The 20329-nt window shown below is 42.1% G+C and overlaps 1 protein-coding gene across 2 annotated transcripts in view; it reads left to right on the forward strand.

The window, feature by feature from the left end:
- The window catches only part of gabrb3 (gamma-aminobutyric acid type A receptor subunit beta3), a gene marked incomplete at both ends in the record, with an annotated part of 147973 nt that extends 132314 nt beyond the window's left edge, over positions 1-15659 (forward strand). For both annotated transcript variants that reach the window (XM_080735358.1, XM_080735359.1), the window contains 2 exons: positions 10446-10690; positions 15309-15659. In XM_080735358.1, the coding sequence (XP_080591484.1) occupies positions 10446-10690; positions 15309-15659 (596 nt within the window). The remainder of the gene's footprint in view (positions 1-10445; positions 10691-15308) is intronic.
- Between the last annotated feature and the right edge of the window lie 4670 nt (positions 15660-20329).

A 20329-nucleotide genomic window follows, 5' to 3' on the forward strand; every position in this document is an offset into this window, starting at 1 on the left:
ATAAAATGACTCTCTTCTCCACTAGTCCCTCCCTAACGTTTTAGTCTAGTTTTCATTTTGTTTGACGAAATTGTCAATATATTTAGTCTTAGTTTTAGTCATCACAGCTCGTCATAGTTTTAGTCGACGAAATTAACACTGCTTCACTCCCCCTGGGGGATGAATCCTATACCGGTTCTGGGACCTCCATGTCCCTGGCTGAGTCATACAAAGACTATAAAAATGGTTCCCAATGCCTCCCTGTGACATCATGTTATTAGACTCTTGTCCAGGGGTTGTACTTGTACATCAAGTTGCCTCACACTACTGAAAAAGGAGACAGACTCCTGAACTATCGGGCCACATGGCTCTGGAAGCGTTGGTTCCAAAGCTACTTACTTACAGTACTTAAGACATTTCATGTACCGTAGCGCCACCCTTAAACCAGAATATCTACATGCATTAATAAGATATCTCAAAAGCTAATGATAAGTGCAGGCAATGCAGTTGCACTAGGGCCTGTGGGGTCACAGGGTCCATAGACAGAGAGTCAAACAAAATCCAACAAAATGCTGGGTGAAGAACGGCCCGTTTTGAGTGATTCAGAAAAAGTGTTAACTGTAAATCATACATTAAATTGGTGCCATTTGCTATACTATAATATAGTATGGAGTATTGGAGTATTAGAGGCATTTATTATACCCTCTAAAGGGCAAACCCATATCCATCATGTTTATTTTTTTATTTTTTTTTGTAACACAAAATGATATACTTAATACTTACATTTGTGTAATATATGCGGTGGTGACGACTTCTGGGTAATAGAGTATGTATGTTGTGAGAAGATGAGACGATATAGCTAGTTTAGGCGCAAAATGTGAACATCGAGACCGACAAGCTGCCTTTCAAACATAAAAGCAGCAGTAAGACAAGACAAGACAAGACAAGAGAGAATAGAACAGGAGGAGAAAGTAGCAAAGCTCCCTAAATTGGATTACTTTTTTTATAGCAGCAATGCAGTGGTTCAGCTGGCATCAGCATTACTGCCCTCAGTTATGTGGCACCAACCATACAGCAGGTAACTTTAGGATAGCAAGCTAGACAGAACATCATGACGGATGCATTTCCTCACTGTCGGGCAGAAGCTTTGTACCTCCATTTTTCAACTTTGTATGTTTTGCTTTTGCAAATGAATACCCTGCTTTGTCGCAGACGGTGGCGCACAAAAACTAGTGAACGTAGCCGATCTGAACTTGTAGATTGGACATTTTTGATAGTTTTGAAAAATGTTGAAAGTAAAAAAGTGGTTACTGTAAGGGTTACTGTCTGTTTTTTTTTTAATAAATATTGGACCAATGGTATTTACAAGGACATGTGAGTAATTTTAAACTACATTAGATCCATTTGAACCATAGACTGTATAAAATATATGGACAAAGCTGCCAACGGTCACGTGCAACCGCAGGGATACATGGGAGAATGTGGTCGGAGCCTCCCGAATACAGCACACGAAGAAGAACACAGCCGGCTGGTATCAGTTTAGTTGGCCATGCCCCCGCAACTTTATCATTTATTTTAAAATAAATTGGACCAAATTTCGACAAAACGCATATGATGGTCATTGAAAGGAACCATAAAGTATTCATTAAAATGTTAATTAAGGTTAGAACACGAAAGGGGGAAATGAATGGGATCCAATGGAGAACAATTCTTTTTGCGATCGGCCGGGGGGGGAAAACAGCGCAACTAGCAGCCAATCATAGGAAGTTTTACTTCCGTATTGGAGTCATTTTAAATCGGCAGAACTATGCCCCTGATTTGAACACAGTATTTTTCCAATGTTACCAATATTACCAAATGGCCACCAATTAGATTTTTACAAAAAAAATTGTCTGGCAGCTGAGGCTTTATACGTTACGCATATACATTAGTTTTGGTCGTACCCTATGGCTGAATATGGGAAATATGTGGTGAACAGTTGGTGATACACCAATCATTAATGTTTCTCTGATTTGTGGCATTTTGTACATGTACACAAATGTCCTGCTAGTGGCACTGGCTACTGAACAACTCCACTGCTTCACTGGAGAAGCTGGGGTTGAGGGTGCCTAGCTGCTTTGCTCATTACCATCACTCAAAGTAATGGCACACACACACACACAAACACACACACACACACACACACACACACATTCGAGAATTGACCTTCTGCTAACATGCCTAGCAGGGACATGCTGGGCCCCTGATTCACCCCGGTAAAAAGAGTTGGAGAGGCCCTCATTAGAGACAGGGTCTCGCACCGCGAGGCGTTGTGTGCTTGTAGATCTGCTGTTTTCACTACTTTTGTGCAACTGCCTTGTATGGTGAAGCAGGGCTTTGCTTTGCGAAGAAATGTATACATTTGAAACTTGGAGATACAAGGTTTCTGCCCGACAGTGACGATTTACTTTGTTGGCCGCCCAGCCTCCAAAATGGAACGAAGGCCGACATTTTATTTTTAATTTTTTCCTAATGGCCGGCCTGGACCGGCCGGGAATGAACCGGCCGTTCGGGAGTTGTCCCGCTTTTCCCAATGGCCAGCACGTCCCTGATGCCTAGGCCCTTCATTGCCACTTGTGGATCTATTTGAGATTATTTCATTCATTTGTCTCATGTGTATTATTGGATTCAGTCCTTTTCAGTTAAGGGCATTTGAAGATGGCGCCGAGGGGCAAGGCTGCCGTGTCAGGAGCTCCTCAGTGACAAGCAGTTGTTTTAGTGTTTTAGTATTAAATAGTTAAATATTTTTTTTAATTATATATTCTACGATGGCTCCTAAAGACATTCCATGTAGAATCACTTATGACAGAAAGTCATTGTTAACTTTTAAAGACTTTACTCACAAGATCGATGGCGTTCAGTTGGAGTATGTGGACCCATTGTTTGTGAGGAGCGGGAATGGTGTTCAGCATCAAGATGTTAATCCATTGCCAGGTGAAAGAAGCCGAAAACGTGGAAAGAGAGGGGGGATTCTAATAAAATTAAGGACAAGAATTGACAAAGGAAAGAATCCTCCTCTACCCTGCATACTGTTGGCGAATGTCCAGTCACTGGAAAACAAACTGTGTGAACTGCGCGCCAGGGTTTTATACCAAAGAAAGATGAAGGACTGCAGCCTTATCTCTTTGACTGAAACCTGGTTACGGCCCGACATGCCGGACAGATCTATCGACATTCCTGGCTTCAGTGTTTTTCGTGCCGACCGCTGTCCTCGGCTCTCTGAGAAGGCGACAGGAGGAGGAGTGTGTTTGTATGTAAACAACAAGTGGTGCGAGCCAAACAACATCCATGTTATGAAAACTTTCTGTTCTCCTGATGTGGAGTTTCTTGCGGTGAAGTGCCGACCCTTTTTCCTACCGAGGGAATTTACATCAACTATCGTGCTGTCTGTCTACATACCGCCCAGCGCTGATAAAGACAAAGCCCTCAGAGTACTGCATGAGGAAATAAACAACGCAGAGAATCAACAGCCCGAGGGGCTTATAATTATAACCGGAGACTTCAATCAGGTATCCTTGCGAAAAACACTTCCCAAATTGTATCAACATATAGATGTTAAAACAAGAGGGAACAATACGTTGGATCATTGTTACACGGCCCACCGGGGGGCATACAAGTCCATACTGCACGCTCCCTTTGGAAGGTCCGATCACTCTGCTATACTGCTGGTGCCAAACTACACACAGAAGCTTAAACGAACTCCACCCACCGTGAAGTCCGTGCTCTGCTGGGATAGTGAATCGAGCGCACAGCTCCAGAGCTGTCTGGAACAGACGGACTGGAAGATGTTCAGCGAATCAGCAGGTAACAATGTTGATGAATTTGCAGACACAGTGACAAGCTATGTCAGTAAATGCACGAGTGACATTATCAAAAGGAAAACAATTAAAGTATTTCCGAATCAAAAGCCATGGTTAAATAGCCAAGTGCGCACAGCCCTTGTAGAAAGAGATGCAGCTTTTGCTACTGGGGACAATGACGAAATTAAAAGAGCAAAGTATAATTTGCGCTGTGTGATTAGAGTGGCCAAAAATGATTACAGGGACAAGATTGAGGCACAATTAAGCGACAACAATTCGCGCAGTGTCTGGCAGGGGCTGCACAATATAACGGACTATAAAAGTAAACCAAAAAATGCAGCCAATGTCCCTGCATCCCTCCCAGAGGAGTTAAATAAATTCTATGCACGCTTTGATGTGGTAAAAGCAGACCCCCCGCCCCAAAGAGCCCCTACCTCCGTCGCCGTGCCCAGTGCTCTGGTCATCACAGAAGGGGAGGTGTGTAAGGAGTTTAAACAAGTTAACATTAAGAAGGCAGCAGGCCCAGATGATATTTCAGGTAGAGTGATTCAAACTTGCGCAGAGCAGTTGGCTGGTGTGTATAAAGACATATTCAACCTCTCTCTGGCTACAGGTGTCTATCCCTCCTGTTTTAAATCAGCTGTTATTGTGCCAGTGCCAAAAAAGACCAAGATATCAAGCTTAAATGATTGGCGCCCTGTGGCCCTCACATCTGTTGTGAGCAAATGTATGGAGAAGCTAATACAAAAACGAATTCAAGACAGCTTGATGCCAGGCTTGGACAAGCACCAATACGCATACCGTAAGAACAGGTCAACAGAGGATGCAATAGCCACAACTCTCCATGCAGCTGTCACTCACCTGGAAAATAAAAACTCCTACCTGAGGATGTTGTTTATAGACTATAGTTCTGCATTCAACACTATTGTCCCCACCATACTGGACACAAAACTCAGGTTATTAAACCTCGACCCCCTTCTACGTAACCTGATCTTGGACTTCTTGAGGAACCGACGTCAGGTGGTAAAAATGGGTGCCATGACCTCGACTTCACTGACCATCAACACCGGAGCCCCCCAGGGCTGCGTCCTGAGCCCCCTCCTTTATTCCCTTTACACACTTGATTGTGAAGCCAAGTACAGTTCGAACATGGTGATAAAGTTCGCAGATGATACAACTGTTCTGGGCCTGATTAAGAACAACGATGAGAAGGACTATAGGAGAGAAATTGAAAATCTGGCTCAGTGGTGCGAGAAGAACAACCTATCCCTGAATGTCGATAAGACCAAAGAGCTGGTCATTGACTTCAGGATGAAGGGCGAAAAGGAGAAGTTGGACCCCATCATTATCAACGGATCGGCGGTGGAGAGAGTGGACAGCTTCAAGTTCTTAGGTGTCCACATCTCTGATGATCTCAGGTGGAACGTGCACACTGAGCATGTTGTGAAGACGGCCCAACAGCGCCTCTATCATCTAAGGCAGCTGAAGAAATTTGGCATGGGACAGAGGATTCTGAGGACTTTCTACAGAAGCACTGTGGAGAGTATTCTAACAGGCAGTTTCACTGCCTGGTTTGGGAGCTGTTCTGCTCTCAATCGCTCTGCAATGGAGCGGGTGGTGCGGACAGCACAGAAGATTTGTGGGTGTGAGCTCCCCTCCATCCAGAGCCTCTACAACAGCCGGTGTGTTGCCAAAGCCCGGAGGATCATCGAGGACCCATTCCATCCGAACCATGGAAAGTTTGTGGAGTCGCGGTCCCGTCGGAACGGGACAAAATACCAAAGCCTTGTGGGCAAGACAGAAAGAGCACAAAGAACTTTCTTTTATCAAGCAATAAGACTTTTGAACCAATAGACAGGCTATTGACACACAAATGTAATGTTTTTATTCTTGCGGCTAGTATTAAGGCACTTTAAAGTATCCTTTTATTCAACTTTTTAGATTTTATTATGTGACAATGCTTTTAATTTATGACTTTTCACTAATGAACTGCTGCAAGTCCGAGGAGCACTGACAAATGAATTTCACCCTTTTCTTACTGTGATTGTATTTTTAAGGTGTGACAATAAAGCATTTCTGATTCTGATTCTGATTCAAGCTACATTAACTGCAGACCATTTGGGCCACTCTCTTTGTTTTCAGGCATGTGAACGCTTGTTAATCGTCATCTCCCCATTTGTTGTGCTAAAAACTGAATAGCAAGTACTGTCATTCAAACATTAAAGGAAAGGCTTTAATTATAGATGTATATGATAGATAGATAGATACCTTTATTATCCCAAGGGGGAAATTCAGTATATGAAAATCAACCAAACAACGAATCAGAAACGATGTTATTGTCACACGATAACAGGTGTTAAAGAGTGGGCGCAGTTCTTTTTTTGTACAAGCTCTCAATATTGCAGTTATAGGAAGAGTTATAACATCAGGGACGTGCTGGCCATTGGGAAAAGCGGGACAACTCCCAAACGGCCGGTTCATTCCCGGCCGGTCCAGGCCGGCCATTAGGAAAAAAAATAAAATAAAATGTCGGCTTTCGTTCCATTTTGGGGGCTGGCGGCCAACAAAGTAAATCGTCACTGTCGGACAGAAACCTCGTATCTCCAAGTTTCAAATGTATAAATTTTTCGCAAAGCAAAGCCCTGCTTCATCATACAAGGCCGTTGCACAAAAGTAGTGAAAACAGCAGATCTACAAGCACACAACGCCTCACGGTGCGAGGCGTTGTGTGCTTGTAGAACGGCTGTTTTCACTAGTTTAAAGGTATATTCAGTGATTGTATTTCATTCAAATACAAATATAATTGGTACATTTTCCATTCATTCTCCTCACTACAATGTGTGCTGACCATATAAGGACTTCCACCATGGCCCGTGTTGCAAGCATAGCTAGATTTGGTTTTCAGAGGTGGCCAGCCAGTCCTCAACCAATCAGGGTAGAGTATGGTCGTAGTTATGTTATGATGTTTAGTTTTGATGGTCAAAATAAAAGTTTTGAGAACCACAGTCGCTCTGAATTAAGAACGTCTGCTAAATGCCTAGATTGTAAACTACTGAACTAAATAAAATGCCACAGTCTCGTAGTAAATCAGTATTATACATATCCTGAAGCTGGAGACGTAGGCCTACCGATATTCAGTGATTGGGTCTAATGATCAAAACGAGAACATTAAAATGGTGTATATCTATAAAAAACTAAACATTTCCACGCTGTGAGGCCAGTAAGGGACAAGATGACCCCCGGCCACTTTCATTATCACTGAATACACCTTTAAATAATTTTTTTAAATGATGAATACAATGTACAGTAATTGGCCCACTGGCTTGTCACTTGTCATGATCTGAAATGGCAAATCTTTGAGTAGCAGCTGCGCTATAGAGAGAGATCTCTCCATAGCGTGCAATGAGGGCCTCTCCAGCTCTTTTTCCCGGGCTGAATCAGGGGCCCAGCACGTCCCTGTATAACATGGAAGAATAGAGTTACATACTGGGCGTAGCATTGTGAGCTATGACACATTGTAAATAGGCCAGTTATTTATGAAAAATCACACTTGTGTGAACTGAGCGGTGGAGGCTGCGTGTGTGTGTGTGTGTGTGTGTGCGTTAGGGCTGTCACAATTATTACATAATCGTCTAATCGTGATTATTTGACATTATCGCAATTATTTTGTCATAATCGTGAATGTTGAAAAATGTCCGAAATAGTGGAAATAGCAGATCTACAAGCTCACAACGCGTTGTGAGCTTGTAGATCAGCTATTTCCACTATCAAAGTAATTTTTTAAGTAGTAAGTTGTCAAATATGTCAGTAATTTCTTTGTATATTTAGGTTATGTGTCATATCTACCATGTACAACTTCAAAGCCTAAAAGCCAAACAGAAATGTAATTATCAACGACAAAAACACAATTAAATCGTTAATCGGCAATTATTTGAGTGACAATTAATCATCATGTAAAATGTGATATCGTGACAGCCCTAGTGTGTGTGCGTGTGTGTATGTGTGTGAATATGAGTCTGAACAACAGCGCCCCTCCCTTAACATGTGTGGTCAGAAAAGGTACTGCAGGCTACATACACGGACGGACGGACGGACGCATACCCACACACACGGCCACGTATAGGAGACTGTGTGACCACCGCTCAAAAAAACAAAAGATGGAGATACAAGGTTTCTGCCCATCAGCTACCATAAAAACAGTTGATGAAAGCAGCCCATGGTTTGGCCTTGGATATTGGAGTGCGGTGCTTTTTCTGCTAATGAGGCGAGGGAATTCAAAAGGAGATGACTTCATATTAGAGACAGGGTCTTTGGCAAACCATTCTATGCCTGCAATGTTATACCAATTGCTTTTTAATTAAAGTTGCAATTAACGAGACACGTTTTTGTTTAGCCCAGCAAGATAGATCTCTGCTACACAGTTCTAGCATGGAGGAATGTGACCTCTCATTTCACCCAATCATATTGACTCCACGCTTGAGTGGTGTGACTCATTGGCTGGTAAATAATTTGAATTCAAACCTCGGAACGTTGACACGCAGCACAAGCCTCAGTGTTCCTTTAACTCTGAGCAGGGACGTGCAGAGAATGTTTTAGAGAGGCAGGGGCTGACATTTCTAAAAGGACCTTTTGGTGAAAATATAGAAAATAGCAGACCTCCAAGCTCACAACGCGCCTTTGTTAGCCTTCTGGTTGGTCAGTCAGGGACCAACCAGAGCTCTATCTGCCTTGTCCCGCCCTGGTTCCGCCTTTTTTATGTTGAATTTGCTAAAACATAATTTTTTGAGAAATAAAAACATTTAAAAACATTCTGAGTCACTATACTGCCACTGAGCAGCTCCATTTTACTGAAACCAAGTTTGAATTAGAATTGAACACACAGAATAACAATACGAAGCAACTGAATTAAAATGATAGTGGATGGAGTGTCCCACCGAATGTCCCACCAAGACACAGCAACCAATAGTTGTGAAGAGGGGCGGGACAACGGGCGGGACTTAGCAAATGGTGAATTGCATAATGTAATTGCCTATGCCTGGGCTGCTCTCCCTCTGCCACGCCTGGGGAGACAACAGACTAACCTCATGCTTCCTTCTATGCATGGGTAGTCCAAGTTGCTTCTTTTCACCTGACAGTGGGGATTTCCACGGTTTGGACGTAGGTAGCGCGTGGCCAGGTGGAGCCATTATAGAGACCAGGATTACTGCATGTTTTTGTGAGGGTATCTACCCTAGGAGACACGGGGAGAACATGCAAACTCCACACAGAAAGGCCCTTTCGCCAACCCCACCTAGGGTGTGGGCGCTGATGACGCGGAGGAGGGAACACGCCCCCAGCGCCACAGCGTCCCCCGGCGGGAATCGAACCCAGGACCTTCTAGCTGTATTTTCACAAACCGCTGCCCTAAGGTGTGGCCTCACTGCTCAGAGTGAGGGCTACTAGGGGGTGACAGGGCGTTCAAGTGGAAAGGACAAAAGGAGAGGAAATAACAAATAAAAAAGAATTAATTAAAAAGATACATAAGTGTGTATATTCTTTTCAATCCAAATTCAGTTCATTAGTTGTTGTGCCACTTCAACCGCTTTCAACCTGGAATAATGATGTTTCTAGAAATGTCGAAAACATTTTCAAAGATTTTTTAAAATAGCACAAATAGCTGATCTACAGGCTCACAGCGCATCACAACACATCAAGTTGTGAGCTTCCAGATCCTCTATTTTGTTTTTTTTTATTATTGTTTGTTTTTGACTTCTAGAGCCAGAGATATTATTATGAACCAGGTGGTATCACTTCTAGTTTGCTTTTGTGGCCAGTTTCATGCATGGGAGAGTTTTAATTGTGTCCTACAAGGAATCAAAGTAAATATTGTCTCGGGTGGCGTATAGGGTTTAATGAGAACAGACCGTCTCTTCAAACCATATAAACGAGGATGTTAACTCCAAGCTGTGACATTTATTCTTCATGAGAAATGTGTTAATTAGAGAGGTGTCGGTGAATAGCTGAATATTTGGCTTGCACTGAAAGGCAACACAACCTGCCACCATGCATCAAATGAACCCTCTTTTTAAGGAGGTTACACGTTCCGCGCTGTAACCAGGGACGTCGCACCAAATTCCGGGCCCTGGGTACAAGGATTCACTGCGTTATTTTGTGCTTTAGCTATTGAAAAATAGCAGATATACAAGCTCGCAGCGAGCTTGTAGATCTGCTATTTTTGAAAAATCGTGAAAAGTCTTTGAAGGTTTTTTGAAAAACCTATGTTTCTATAATATGTCAGTGGTGCTCAAATGTTTTCATGTGAAGGACCCCCAAAATATATTTGGCCACAGACCCCCCCATCTCAAAATATTTCGTTCCAGGGACCCCCCCAGAAGCGCAATTTGCGCAAAAAAATACATATAGTTCGAGATTTGCACACATTTTCACGATTTTTCAAAAATAGCAGATCTACAAGCTTGCAGCGCGGCACTTGGTGCTATTTTACAATAGCTAAAGTATAACATAATGAAGGCCCCTCCACCTTAGGCCCTAGGCCTAGTAACTCAGTCCCACTTTCCCCCACCTTGTGATGCCCCTGGCTGTAAAATCCTTAGGTGACACTTTACATTGTGCTGTTGTGTCTTTCAGGGATCACCACCGTGCTCACCATGACCACCATCAACACTCATCTGAGAGAGACCCTCCCAAAGATCCCCTACGTCAAAGCTATAGACATGTACCTGATGGGCTGCTTCGTCTTCGTCTTCTTGGCGCTGCTGGAGTACGCCTTCGTCAACTATATCTTCTTCGGAAGAGGCCCGCAGATGCAGAAGAAACTAGCTGAGAAGGCTCTCAAAGCAAACAGTGAACGGGACAAATTCGACGGGCCCAGGGTAAGCATTATAGTCACAGTCAAACCAAAGTTATTCTTACAGCAGCCAGCTGTGACCATGTATAGCTGTAAACAACAAAGTTCAGCTATACAAGTTTTGTCTGAAGAACTATTGATTCTTTTTGTCTGAAGAACTATTGATTCTTAGCTACTACTAGGGCATTCACCAAATATTCAAATATTCGAATATTGAAGTCACTATTCGACGTTGTTCACCAAAGTCGAATATTCGTTTTTTTTCTCTCTTTAAAAAATATATAGTTTATAAAACCTGGCTAGATAGGAAGTCATAAGAATGAGTTGTTAATGCTCTATACCAGGGGTTCTCAAACCTTTTCAGGTCCTGACCCCCAAAATAAACACATTTGAACTGGGGACCCCCACCCTGACAAGCACTTGGAATTGTAGGTATTACATTTACACTCAAAAAACTGCTGGGTAAACAACTCAACTTGAGTTATTTTTGATCCAACTCACGGGTCAAATAGGGACCGATGCCAGGTTTGGTTATTTTAACGCAAGAAATTTGGTTATGAATGTTGACCCATAATTTGGGTCAAATAAATAACCAAATTATTTGTTTAAAATGGCCCAAGATTGTAGTCAATATGACCCAGGTTTTGGGTTGAGTGGGCTAAATGAATACAACCTACATATGCATAGTCTGGAGAATGACAATGACGATATTATCTGACATTAACATTAAATCAGAAATGTTTCACGGTTTCTTCTCAGATGATTTGTTCAAAGTTTAGTAAAATCAACATAAAAGTGCATAATTAAATATATATGCAACAATGTTGATAATACTATAATCAGTATAGTTTAGAGAAGATAAACAAAATAATCTCAAAATTACCATGAGTTCTTCTCTTTCAGACCAGCTGGGGGAGGGAACTCAACCCTAAGATAGCAGCCAAGCACTTACGGTTAGGGTTTAGGCTCACATACTGACAAATCAAATTCAGACATTATGACAGTCATCTTGCCGAGACAGACACATGGATATGCCATATTTAGCATTTTTAGCTCCCAACAGCTTAGAAAATGTCTCTGGAAACCTAGACAAATGCTTTTCCCAGCATGCTTTGCAAACAGGTTCATGGTGCCTGTCCCCTGATTGGCCCAAAGCTAGACCACTGACCCAAGTATATGGGTTACCACTAACCCCAAAATGGGTCACCCCCAGATAAATATTACTTAACTCGAACAACCCTGGAATTGGGTCAAAATAATATCCCAATAACTCAAGGAAGGGTTGTGGCTCTGAGAAATGACCCCGAAATTTGACCTAACACAAATGACCCATTATTTGGGTCAAGAAATGACCCATGAGTTTTTAGTGTGTAATGTGACTCGGTTCCGCAGATAAATATTGTGAAAATATTTTCACAATGTTTGCCTCTTGCTTACTTAATATTTGACAGTTTGGCCAGTCCTGTCGAATATTCGACTATTCGATTACTTTGAGGTAGAATAATTCGAATACTAAAAATCACTATTCGTGAATGCCCTAGCTACTACTAGCATCTTATTCATTATAGCTTCATTATAAAAGGATAACCAGATTTGCAGGCCTCAGATTCAGCCCAGAACTAGAATGTGGTTGAAGTCATTCTTCACTATCAGCTATGATAACTGTCTGCCTCCTGCTGCTAATGGCCTTGTTGCGACCGAAGTTCAGATGAAAGGGTTTGTGTTTGTGTGTCTCCCGGCTAGTCTTTTCTGGACGGAGGCAATTGCAAGGCTTCATCCGTTAGACAATCCAACCAGGTATGCAGACGTCATCATCACTCACCTGCCGCATCTGTGAACTTCCTGAAACTCTTGAAACTTTGCTGCCACACAAAGTTTCATCTCCCTGTTGAGCACAGAAACCTGTTTACGTTGCTGTGTATCAACACGTCATACATTCTATCATGTTTTGTCATAACATACCATCACATACATTAAGCATGTGTCTTCCATTACAGGGGTTTTCAATGTGGGTGACGGGGCACCCTGGGGTGCCGTGATGCCAGTCCAGGGGTGCCGCGAGATAATTTGATAATATTTGGAATTCATCAATATCACTAAAATTACATCAATATCACTGCACTATGCTTAGTAAAACAGAGGGGTTCAAGTGGTTAAACGTCAAGTTTAACTTTATTTTCAGTCAGTTCTGATGGAAACTGTGATGTGATGATTCAAAAAATTAATAGTGTAATTCAGGGGTGCCGTGGATGAAAAGGTTATTTACAGGGGTGCCCTGAGTAAAAAAAAAAGTTTGAAAACCCCTGTTCCATTATATTGACTCTCCATTGATTGTTTCTCACTGTTCACCGTTTCCACACTTTAGTGGTTTTCCAATGGTGTTCCTTGAGTCGTGACCTCAAAGTTCAATGCTGCACCTTTTTCAATAATGATAATGTTCAAAGTAAACATTTCTCAAACAGGGACTAATTTCTTGGATGCTGGGATATCTGTGTGGATATTGCTGCAGCAGCAGCACAAGATACCTTGAATTATTCATCAAGGCTGCACAATACCAAAAACTGTGTTAGGATTTGTATTGCTGAATAGGCTATATCTGAGGCAATATGAATTCTGATTCACTGAGACATGATTTTGTCTACCTATTTTCTTTTTTTGCTGTCAAAAATGTCAACATCAATTGTTGGGAGAAAATGAGATGTTAAACTGTTTGAATATAATGAAATACCTTTCTCCAATTTTGATTGAGAATTCTGCATCGAATCAAAACGTCATGTTTCAGACACTCCCAGAACACTTGTCCTGATAAGAAACGGAGTCTTCTCCATATCTGGACATTGCAGTAGGTCAGAATATTGCGATTTTTAGATTTTTCCAATGTTGTGCAGACTAATAGGATCTTAGATAAGATCAAGACGGGTACTGTATGTACAGTATGTCCCATGGAACATGTCAGTGCATTTTACTTAAAGGGGCACTCCACCACTTTATAACCTATCTTCATATAATAGGTCCTCACTAATGTTCATGATAAAATATCAAAAAAAAAAAACTTCTACTCAGTTTGGGTCTCATAGGAGAGCTGTGGGTGGGTCAAATCCTTACTACCGGTGACATCATCAATGGGAAATGCAAGCTAATAGAAACTGCAGGCTTTCTATTCCTGAAAAAGTTGCAATGTTAACTCATACCCTGCCAAAAAAGAAGTTTCTATGATAAAAACGTCTTTAAAACGTCTTTTTCACTATGGACCTCCCTGCCAGACGTCTTCTGAACGTCTTTTTTTTTTAAATAATAAATAAAAAAAATTAAAAAAATTGAAAAAAAATATTTTGAAAAAAAAAATGTTGGACCTCCAACAGTGTACTAGGCATGATCGCGATCGCGAAATTGCATGTTTAACCCCCATACCAACCCCATCTTTCAAACATGGCAGCCATGTTTGTTTACATTTGAAGAAAACATAAGGGCTCCTTTCTCCTGAATGCCTGAACGGATTTCCAAGCGGATTTTTTTGTTTGAAAGCTGTGAAAAGCATGCACATGCATAGTGCATGATCTGTGCACGAATGTGTGCACCAGTGTGCACACTATTTTTTTAACCCTTTGTTGGCGAACCGGCAATATAAGAGGTCATCCCACTTTAAATATGGCACCGACTGAGTTAAAGTGGAAGCCATTGTTCTCATGATAATAAAAATCTTTATTTATTTTTTTATTTATTTTATATTATTATTTTTATTTTTTTTTGTCAAACGATGATGTCGACCCAGACTGAATAGATTTTTTTTTTGCTATTTTATTATGAACATTAGTGAGGACCTATTATATGAAGACAGGTTGAAAAGTGGTGAACTACTCCTTTAAGTTACGGCCGTTTAGTGATGACATATTCAACAATTTCAGCAAGAGCAATACTCACACTGATATATTTGTCTTTGGGTGGAAACCTTGTACTGTATGTCCAAAACCGTTTTATATTTATCATTTTAAAAACTCTAAATTCAAAATAGTGAAAATAGACGATCTACAAGCACACAACGCCTCGCACCGCGTGCTTGTAGATCTGCTACTTTCACTGTTTGTGTGCGACAGTCTTGTATGATGAAGCAGGGCTTTACTTTGCGGTGGAAAAAAACATACAAATTTGAAACTTGGACATATGAGGTTTCTGCCTGACAGTGACGATATAGAATACTGATATTAGCTCATATATTATCAAATAAGAGCAGCAGTTATCAGATACTTTCCTCATACATGCCCCCCCCCCCCCCCCCTTCAGCGTGACATCGCTATCATGTCTTGTAAGTTATATCTTTAGTTTTTGCCCGTACACCACCTTGACAAAATGATTTATATGCATTTTGTCTGAGACATTGGAGCTGCCATGAATAATGGAACCATTCAATCCAACCAGGGGCTGATTTGTTAGAAGCGGTTTCGTTTTGGGCCAGGAGGCCTGTTCTTGAAGGCCACTCTCTTATTTGCCCAAGATTTAATCTGTCAGATCTGGGGACGACGCTTGGCCAGTCCTGATGTATGTCGCATGTGTCCCCCTGTCATTACTCACCCAACGCCCCGTCGCCAGTTAGACGCCGGGTCGCCTTTAACACCGCTATCTGTCTCCTCCCGCTTCAGGTCCAGGTCGACTCCCAGGGGAACATTCTGCTGACGACCTTGGAGATCCACAACGAGGTGGCAGGAAACGAGATCACGACCAGCCTGAGCGAGTCGCGCAACTCCTCCATGGTGTTCGACCACGCGGGCGTCCAGTACAGGAAGCCCAGCGGCGGCGCGCCGGTCGGGGCGAGCCGGCAGAGCCTGGACAGGGCGCCGCCGCTAAAGAAGACGCGTCTGCGCAGGCGATCCTCGCAGCTCAAAATCAAAATCCCGGACCTGACCGACGTAAACGCCATCGACAGAGGGTCACGGATAATATTTCCTTTTGCTTTCTCCCTCTTCAACTTAATCTACTGGCTTTATTACGTGAATTAACGCGGACTCGTTGGCTAACGTTCGGTTTTTCTAACCCCTTCACAACCCCCCGTCGTTTCTCATTCGTTTGTGAATGAGGAAGTACAACTTCTCTTGACAGAAGGGCATGGCACGGTGAAATCCTTACTGACATTTTTTGTTTTGTTTTTTTTTTAAGTCAAAAGAGCACAGACTTTGGCACAAGGACAACACACACCCAGACGTGTGCAGATGTGCATGTACGCTAATAAGGATGACGCCTACCTTACAGAGACGGTCATGTTAAATGACAGCCCTCTCCTCTGTTCTAATGAAGCTCCATGGACATTTTCACTACATGGATTTCAAAACCCCAGCGTATTCAGAAGATCCTTTGTTTAACAATGGTATACAGTGTTGTATATCAAAAAGATTATTTACAGTGCTTTATGCCATATATTACATTTATATCCGTAATTCCAATTAAAACTGGGATCACGGGGATACAAGTTATCGCTGTACACACGGGACGTAAAAAAATGCTGATTCATGGCTTTTTAAGTTATGTTTATTTAGATCCAGTACATGTTTTTAGGTCCTCTGTGGTCATTTAAGTATCTCTCTTGAGCTAAATAACACTGAGGATTTTACTGATCATATTCAAGCAAATTAATCATACCCATTGATTATGTCCTTGAAAAGATTTCTGGGACAGGAAAAATAATTCAATTTGCCTTGGGGTTGATGCCACAAGCGATACACTGTTTTTTTCAAAGTGCTTAATTACTGTGACGTCTCTCTTACAGTTCACAGGTTCAGTTTAATGCTGTGTTAGCGCCTCAAGAAATAACCTTGGTCTGACATCATCCGTACTTTGATTTTGACTCATAGACAGACACTGAATCCATACCAGCATTTTATACAACCCTTTGTATTGTCGTAATACATTTCTCACTTTCAACTTGCATGCATTTTGGACAGGACAATGCAAATGTTCCTGTCAAATTGAATTTGTTCACTGCAATTGCTGAGTTGATTTTATTTTCTTGTTATCATCTGGTACATACAGTACGTCAGTTGACATGTACGCACAGTAGGGATGCATGATATTGTCATATTGGTCGATAACTGATTCATTCCATGGCCATATGGGCCAGTATTGATTGCAATCTTGCAACACTAGTTTCCACCAGTAGGGTTTGGCGTACACCTGTTATACTGTACAGGGTTCCCACGGTCATGAAATTCCTGGAAATATGGGTTATATGGGCATAGGAGTAAGCGACTTGTTATTGACCGGAATTATTGTTAAAACATAGTCTTGGAAATTGGGTTAAATATTCTGGAAACGTTTTGGAAAAGTTTTGGAAATTCATTGGTAAAAATGTGTGGGAACCCTGACTAACTGTGATGCTGGATACAGATTTACAGATATCTAGAAACTTTGTTATGACATAATGTATTAGGCCTACCGATCTGTCACATACCGATAATTAGCAGCCGATAATGATAATGACCTCAAATACACACAATTATTTGAAGACCGATGTATTGTGCATTCCCAACATAGGGCCTACATTGTGTTCAAAATACCTTTTAATATCGTCGTACTTTCAGGGGGCACGGTGGCGCGGTTGGTAGCCCTGTCACCTCACAGCTAGAAGGTTCTGGGTTCGATTCCTCCTGGTCTCTCTCCGGGGCGCCTGATGGAGGGGAAAGGAACTGGTAGGAATAACGTGTTCCTTCCACGCGATACGTCCAAACCGGGGAAATCCCCCCTGTCAGGTGAAAAGAAACAACTTGGACTACTCATGCACTGAAGGAAGCATGAGGTCAGTCCGTTGTCTCCCCAGGCGCAGCAGAGCCCAGGATTACATAGGCAATTGGCACTGGGTGAAAAAATGGGTTACAAAATCGTGGGATAAAAAACGTATAAAAAATATATCGTTGTACTTTCAGGACTGCTATCACATTGGAGCCTGAATATTTGTATGGAATCTTTCACGCTCGTACAACACATGTACACGACGTGTCCTCCTTTGACTGGGGTTGGACTGTCCCTGCATGGTGTAAGTGGTGAGTGGGCGAGCCATTACTGCACAACTCCTGTGTCAGCTCCGCTTGGAAGCCCTCAAATGGAGATCTGTGTGATTGTTTTTGAAATGTAATGTACATACTGTTAACACTGCACACCGTCAGCTCTGCCATACTTATACACACTTTACATAAGTATGCTGTGAACAATGTGTTTGCTTGATGGGATGCTTGGTTGGTTGGTGTTCTTGTTTTTCGTTTTAGCCTCTTACATGACATTATGTTTGGTCATCTTATTTCCCATTTATGTGTTGTAAATATAATACACGATATCAGAACGTGACCATTTTCATTCCTCTTTCTTTCATTTAATGGGGGTTGAACAGTGTTGTTTTTGACAGCATATTTTGATTTAGTTCTAGTCTAATTTTAGTCGACTAAATATCATAAGATTTTAAGCGACTAAATCTACAGTTGATTTTAGTCAACTAAAGGCCTTGATGGCATCGTAATGGCTGATTTTACACTTGGTTGCGTACTGAAAATAGCAGATCTACAAGCTCACAACGCGTCGCGCTGCTATGTGTTGTGAGCTTGTAGATCTGAGATCTGAGCTTGTAGATCTGCTATTTGTTGACAAAATTGTCAATATATTTAGTCTTAGTTTTAGTCATCACTGCATAGTTTTTTATTTTGTTTTTATTTCGTTTTCGACCGTGAAAAAAAATGGCGTCGACACACATTTTTCGTCATAGTTTTAGTCGACGAAATCAACACTGGGGGTTGACAACACGAGCGCATCATGAGATACCACCAGAGAGCAAGGATTAGGGAGCATAGGACGTGCGAAAGCGACAACTGTGGGGTCTCGGCTCACGCCGCACCATCTGCACCGCTCGCTTGAGGGACTCACATCGCGTAGGAGTGACACCACCTGTCAGACGACAAGGGGCGTCACACCAAATTCTGGGCCCTGGGTACAAGGATTCACTGCGGGCCCCCCATAACTATTGAAAAATAGCAGATATACAAGCTCACAGCGCGGCACCGAGTGCCGCGCTGTGAGATCTGCTATTTTTGTGAAATTGTGAAAATGTGTGCAAGAAACCCATGTTTCCATGTCAGTGATGCTCAAACTTGTTCATGTGAAGGACCCCCAAAATTATATGAATTTGGCCACGGACCCCCATCTCAAAATATTTAGTTCCAGGGACCCCCCAAGAAGCAAAATTTTAGTTACAAATGTTCGCTTAAAAAATACATATTCAAAGATTTGCACATATTTTCACGACTTTTCAAAAATAGCAGATCTACAAGCTCGCAGCGCGGCACTCGGTGCCGCGCTGTGAGCTTGTATATCTGCTATTTTTCAATAGTTAAAGTTATTAGGGCCCCTCCACCTTGGGCCCTGGTAACTCAGTCCCACTTTCCTACCCCTTGTTGTGACGCCACCTGTCAGACGACCACGCAGCATGGCAGCCATTTTTCTCCCCAGATTGACGTTGCTCAGTATACCATAACAAACGCACTGGCCCCTAGAGAATGGATTGCACTGCATAAAACTAAAAGTCTTTGTTCAAAGAGCTGAGGTTTTCAACGAGGGGTACGTGAATGGAACCCTCTTGTCAGCACTCTCTCCCTCTTGCTTTTTCAAGGGGGAAATGTGTACATGTCATAGGAGGTAACAGACTGTACGTAGAATTGAGGTATCAGCACGTTTTTTTAAAAGATTTGGCTCAGAATTAATTCATGGTATAGTTACAGTATGCATATGAGTTAGATTAGATACAATGAAAACATGCCCTTGTGATTTTTGCATATACAGAGACATCTTTTCTTCTTTTTTTGCTGCAGTTCCCCGACGTTTGTATCGTCCCTGCCACTGAGGATGGTCTGGGGCACTGGTTCTCAGGGGGGGGGTTCCCAAATTATTTTGGGGACCCCCAGATGATCAGCTTAATGTGAAACATTGTTTTGTCACTCAACAGTGAACAAACCAACATAAGATTTAAGTGTATAGAGGGTATCTGCACATGTCTACGTGACAATTTAAGGACTTTTTAATACCTCTAAAACGACAAATTATACATTGGTCAAATTGTCAAATATTAGAGGCTGAAATTGTGAAAATAGCAGATCTACATGCTCACAACGCCTCGCAACGCGAGGTGTGGTGTAGATCGGCTATTTTCACAACAGAACCGTGTTATGCAAAATGTAATGCCTCAACTCTTAGTGCTCGTCAGAGTGGGGGGTCTCCAATTAAAATATGATTATTTGGGGGCCTGGGGAGTGCGTAGACAACCACGTGTCTCCTCCAATAAACATGAGGTCTTTTCACCTGACGGTCACCCTGGGCGCGACCTGCATGCGCTAGGCGTTGCATAAACGGAAGTGCTCGTATTTGGCGGAAGTGCTGCACTTAAAGGTGATACACCATGAAATTTCACTTTTCCTATTTTAAAACCTTTTTTTGGGGTCCCACTAGCACCTTCTATCCTCACAAAGTCCCATTTCTGACCGTTGTGTCTTTCTCTGGTTTTGAGAAGGCGAAGGTTAAAGTATCCCACGGGTTCTCAAAACAGGCTATCCAGATTTGCTGCCGATTGTGACGTCATCTGCCGATTGTGACGTCATCACAAAAAAAAATCTAAATTTTTCTTCTTTTTTCAAAAAAC

The sequence above is a fragment of the Nannobrachium achirus genome, assembly GCF_963921795.1.
Source record: "Nannobrachium achirus genome assembly, chromosome: 1".
In the NCBI taxonomy this organism is placed as follows: Eukaryota; Metazoa; Chordata; class Actinopteri; order Myctophiformes; family Myctophidae; genus Nannobrachium; species Nannobrachium achirus.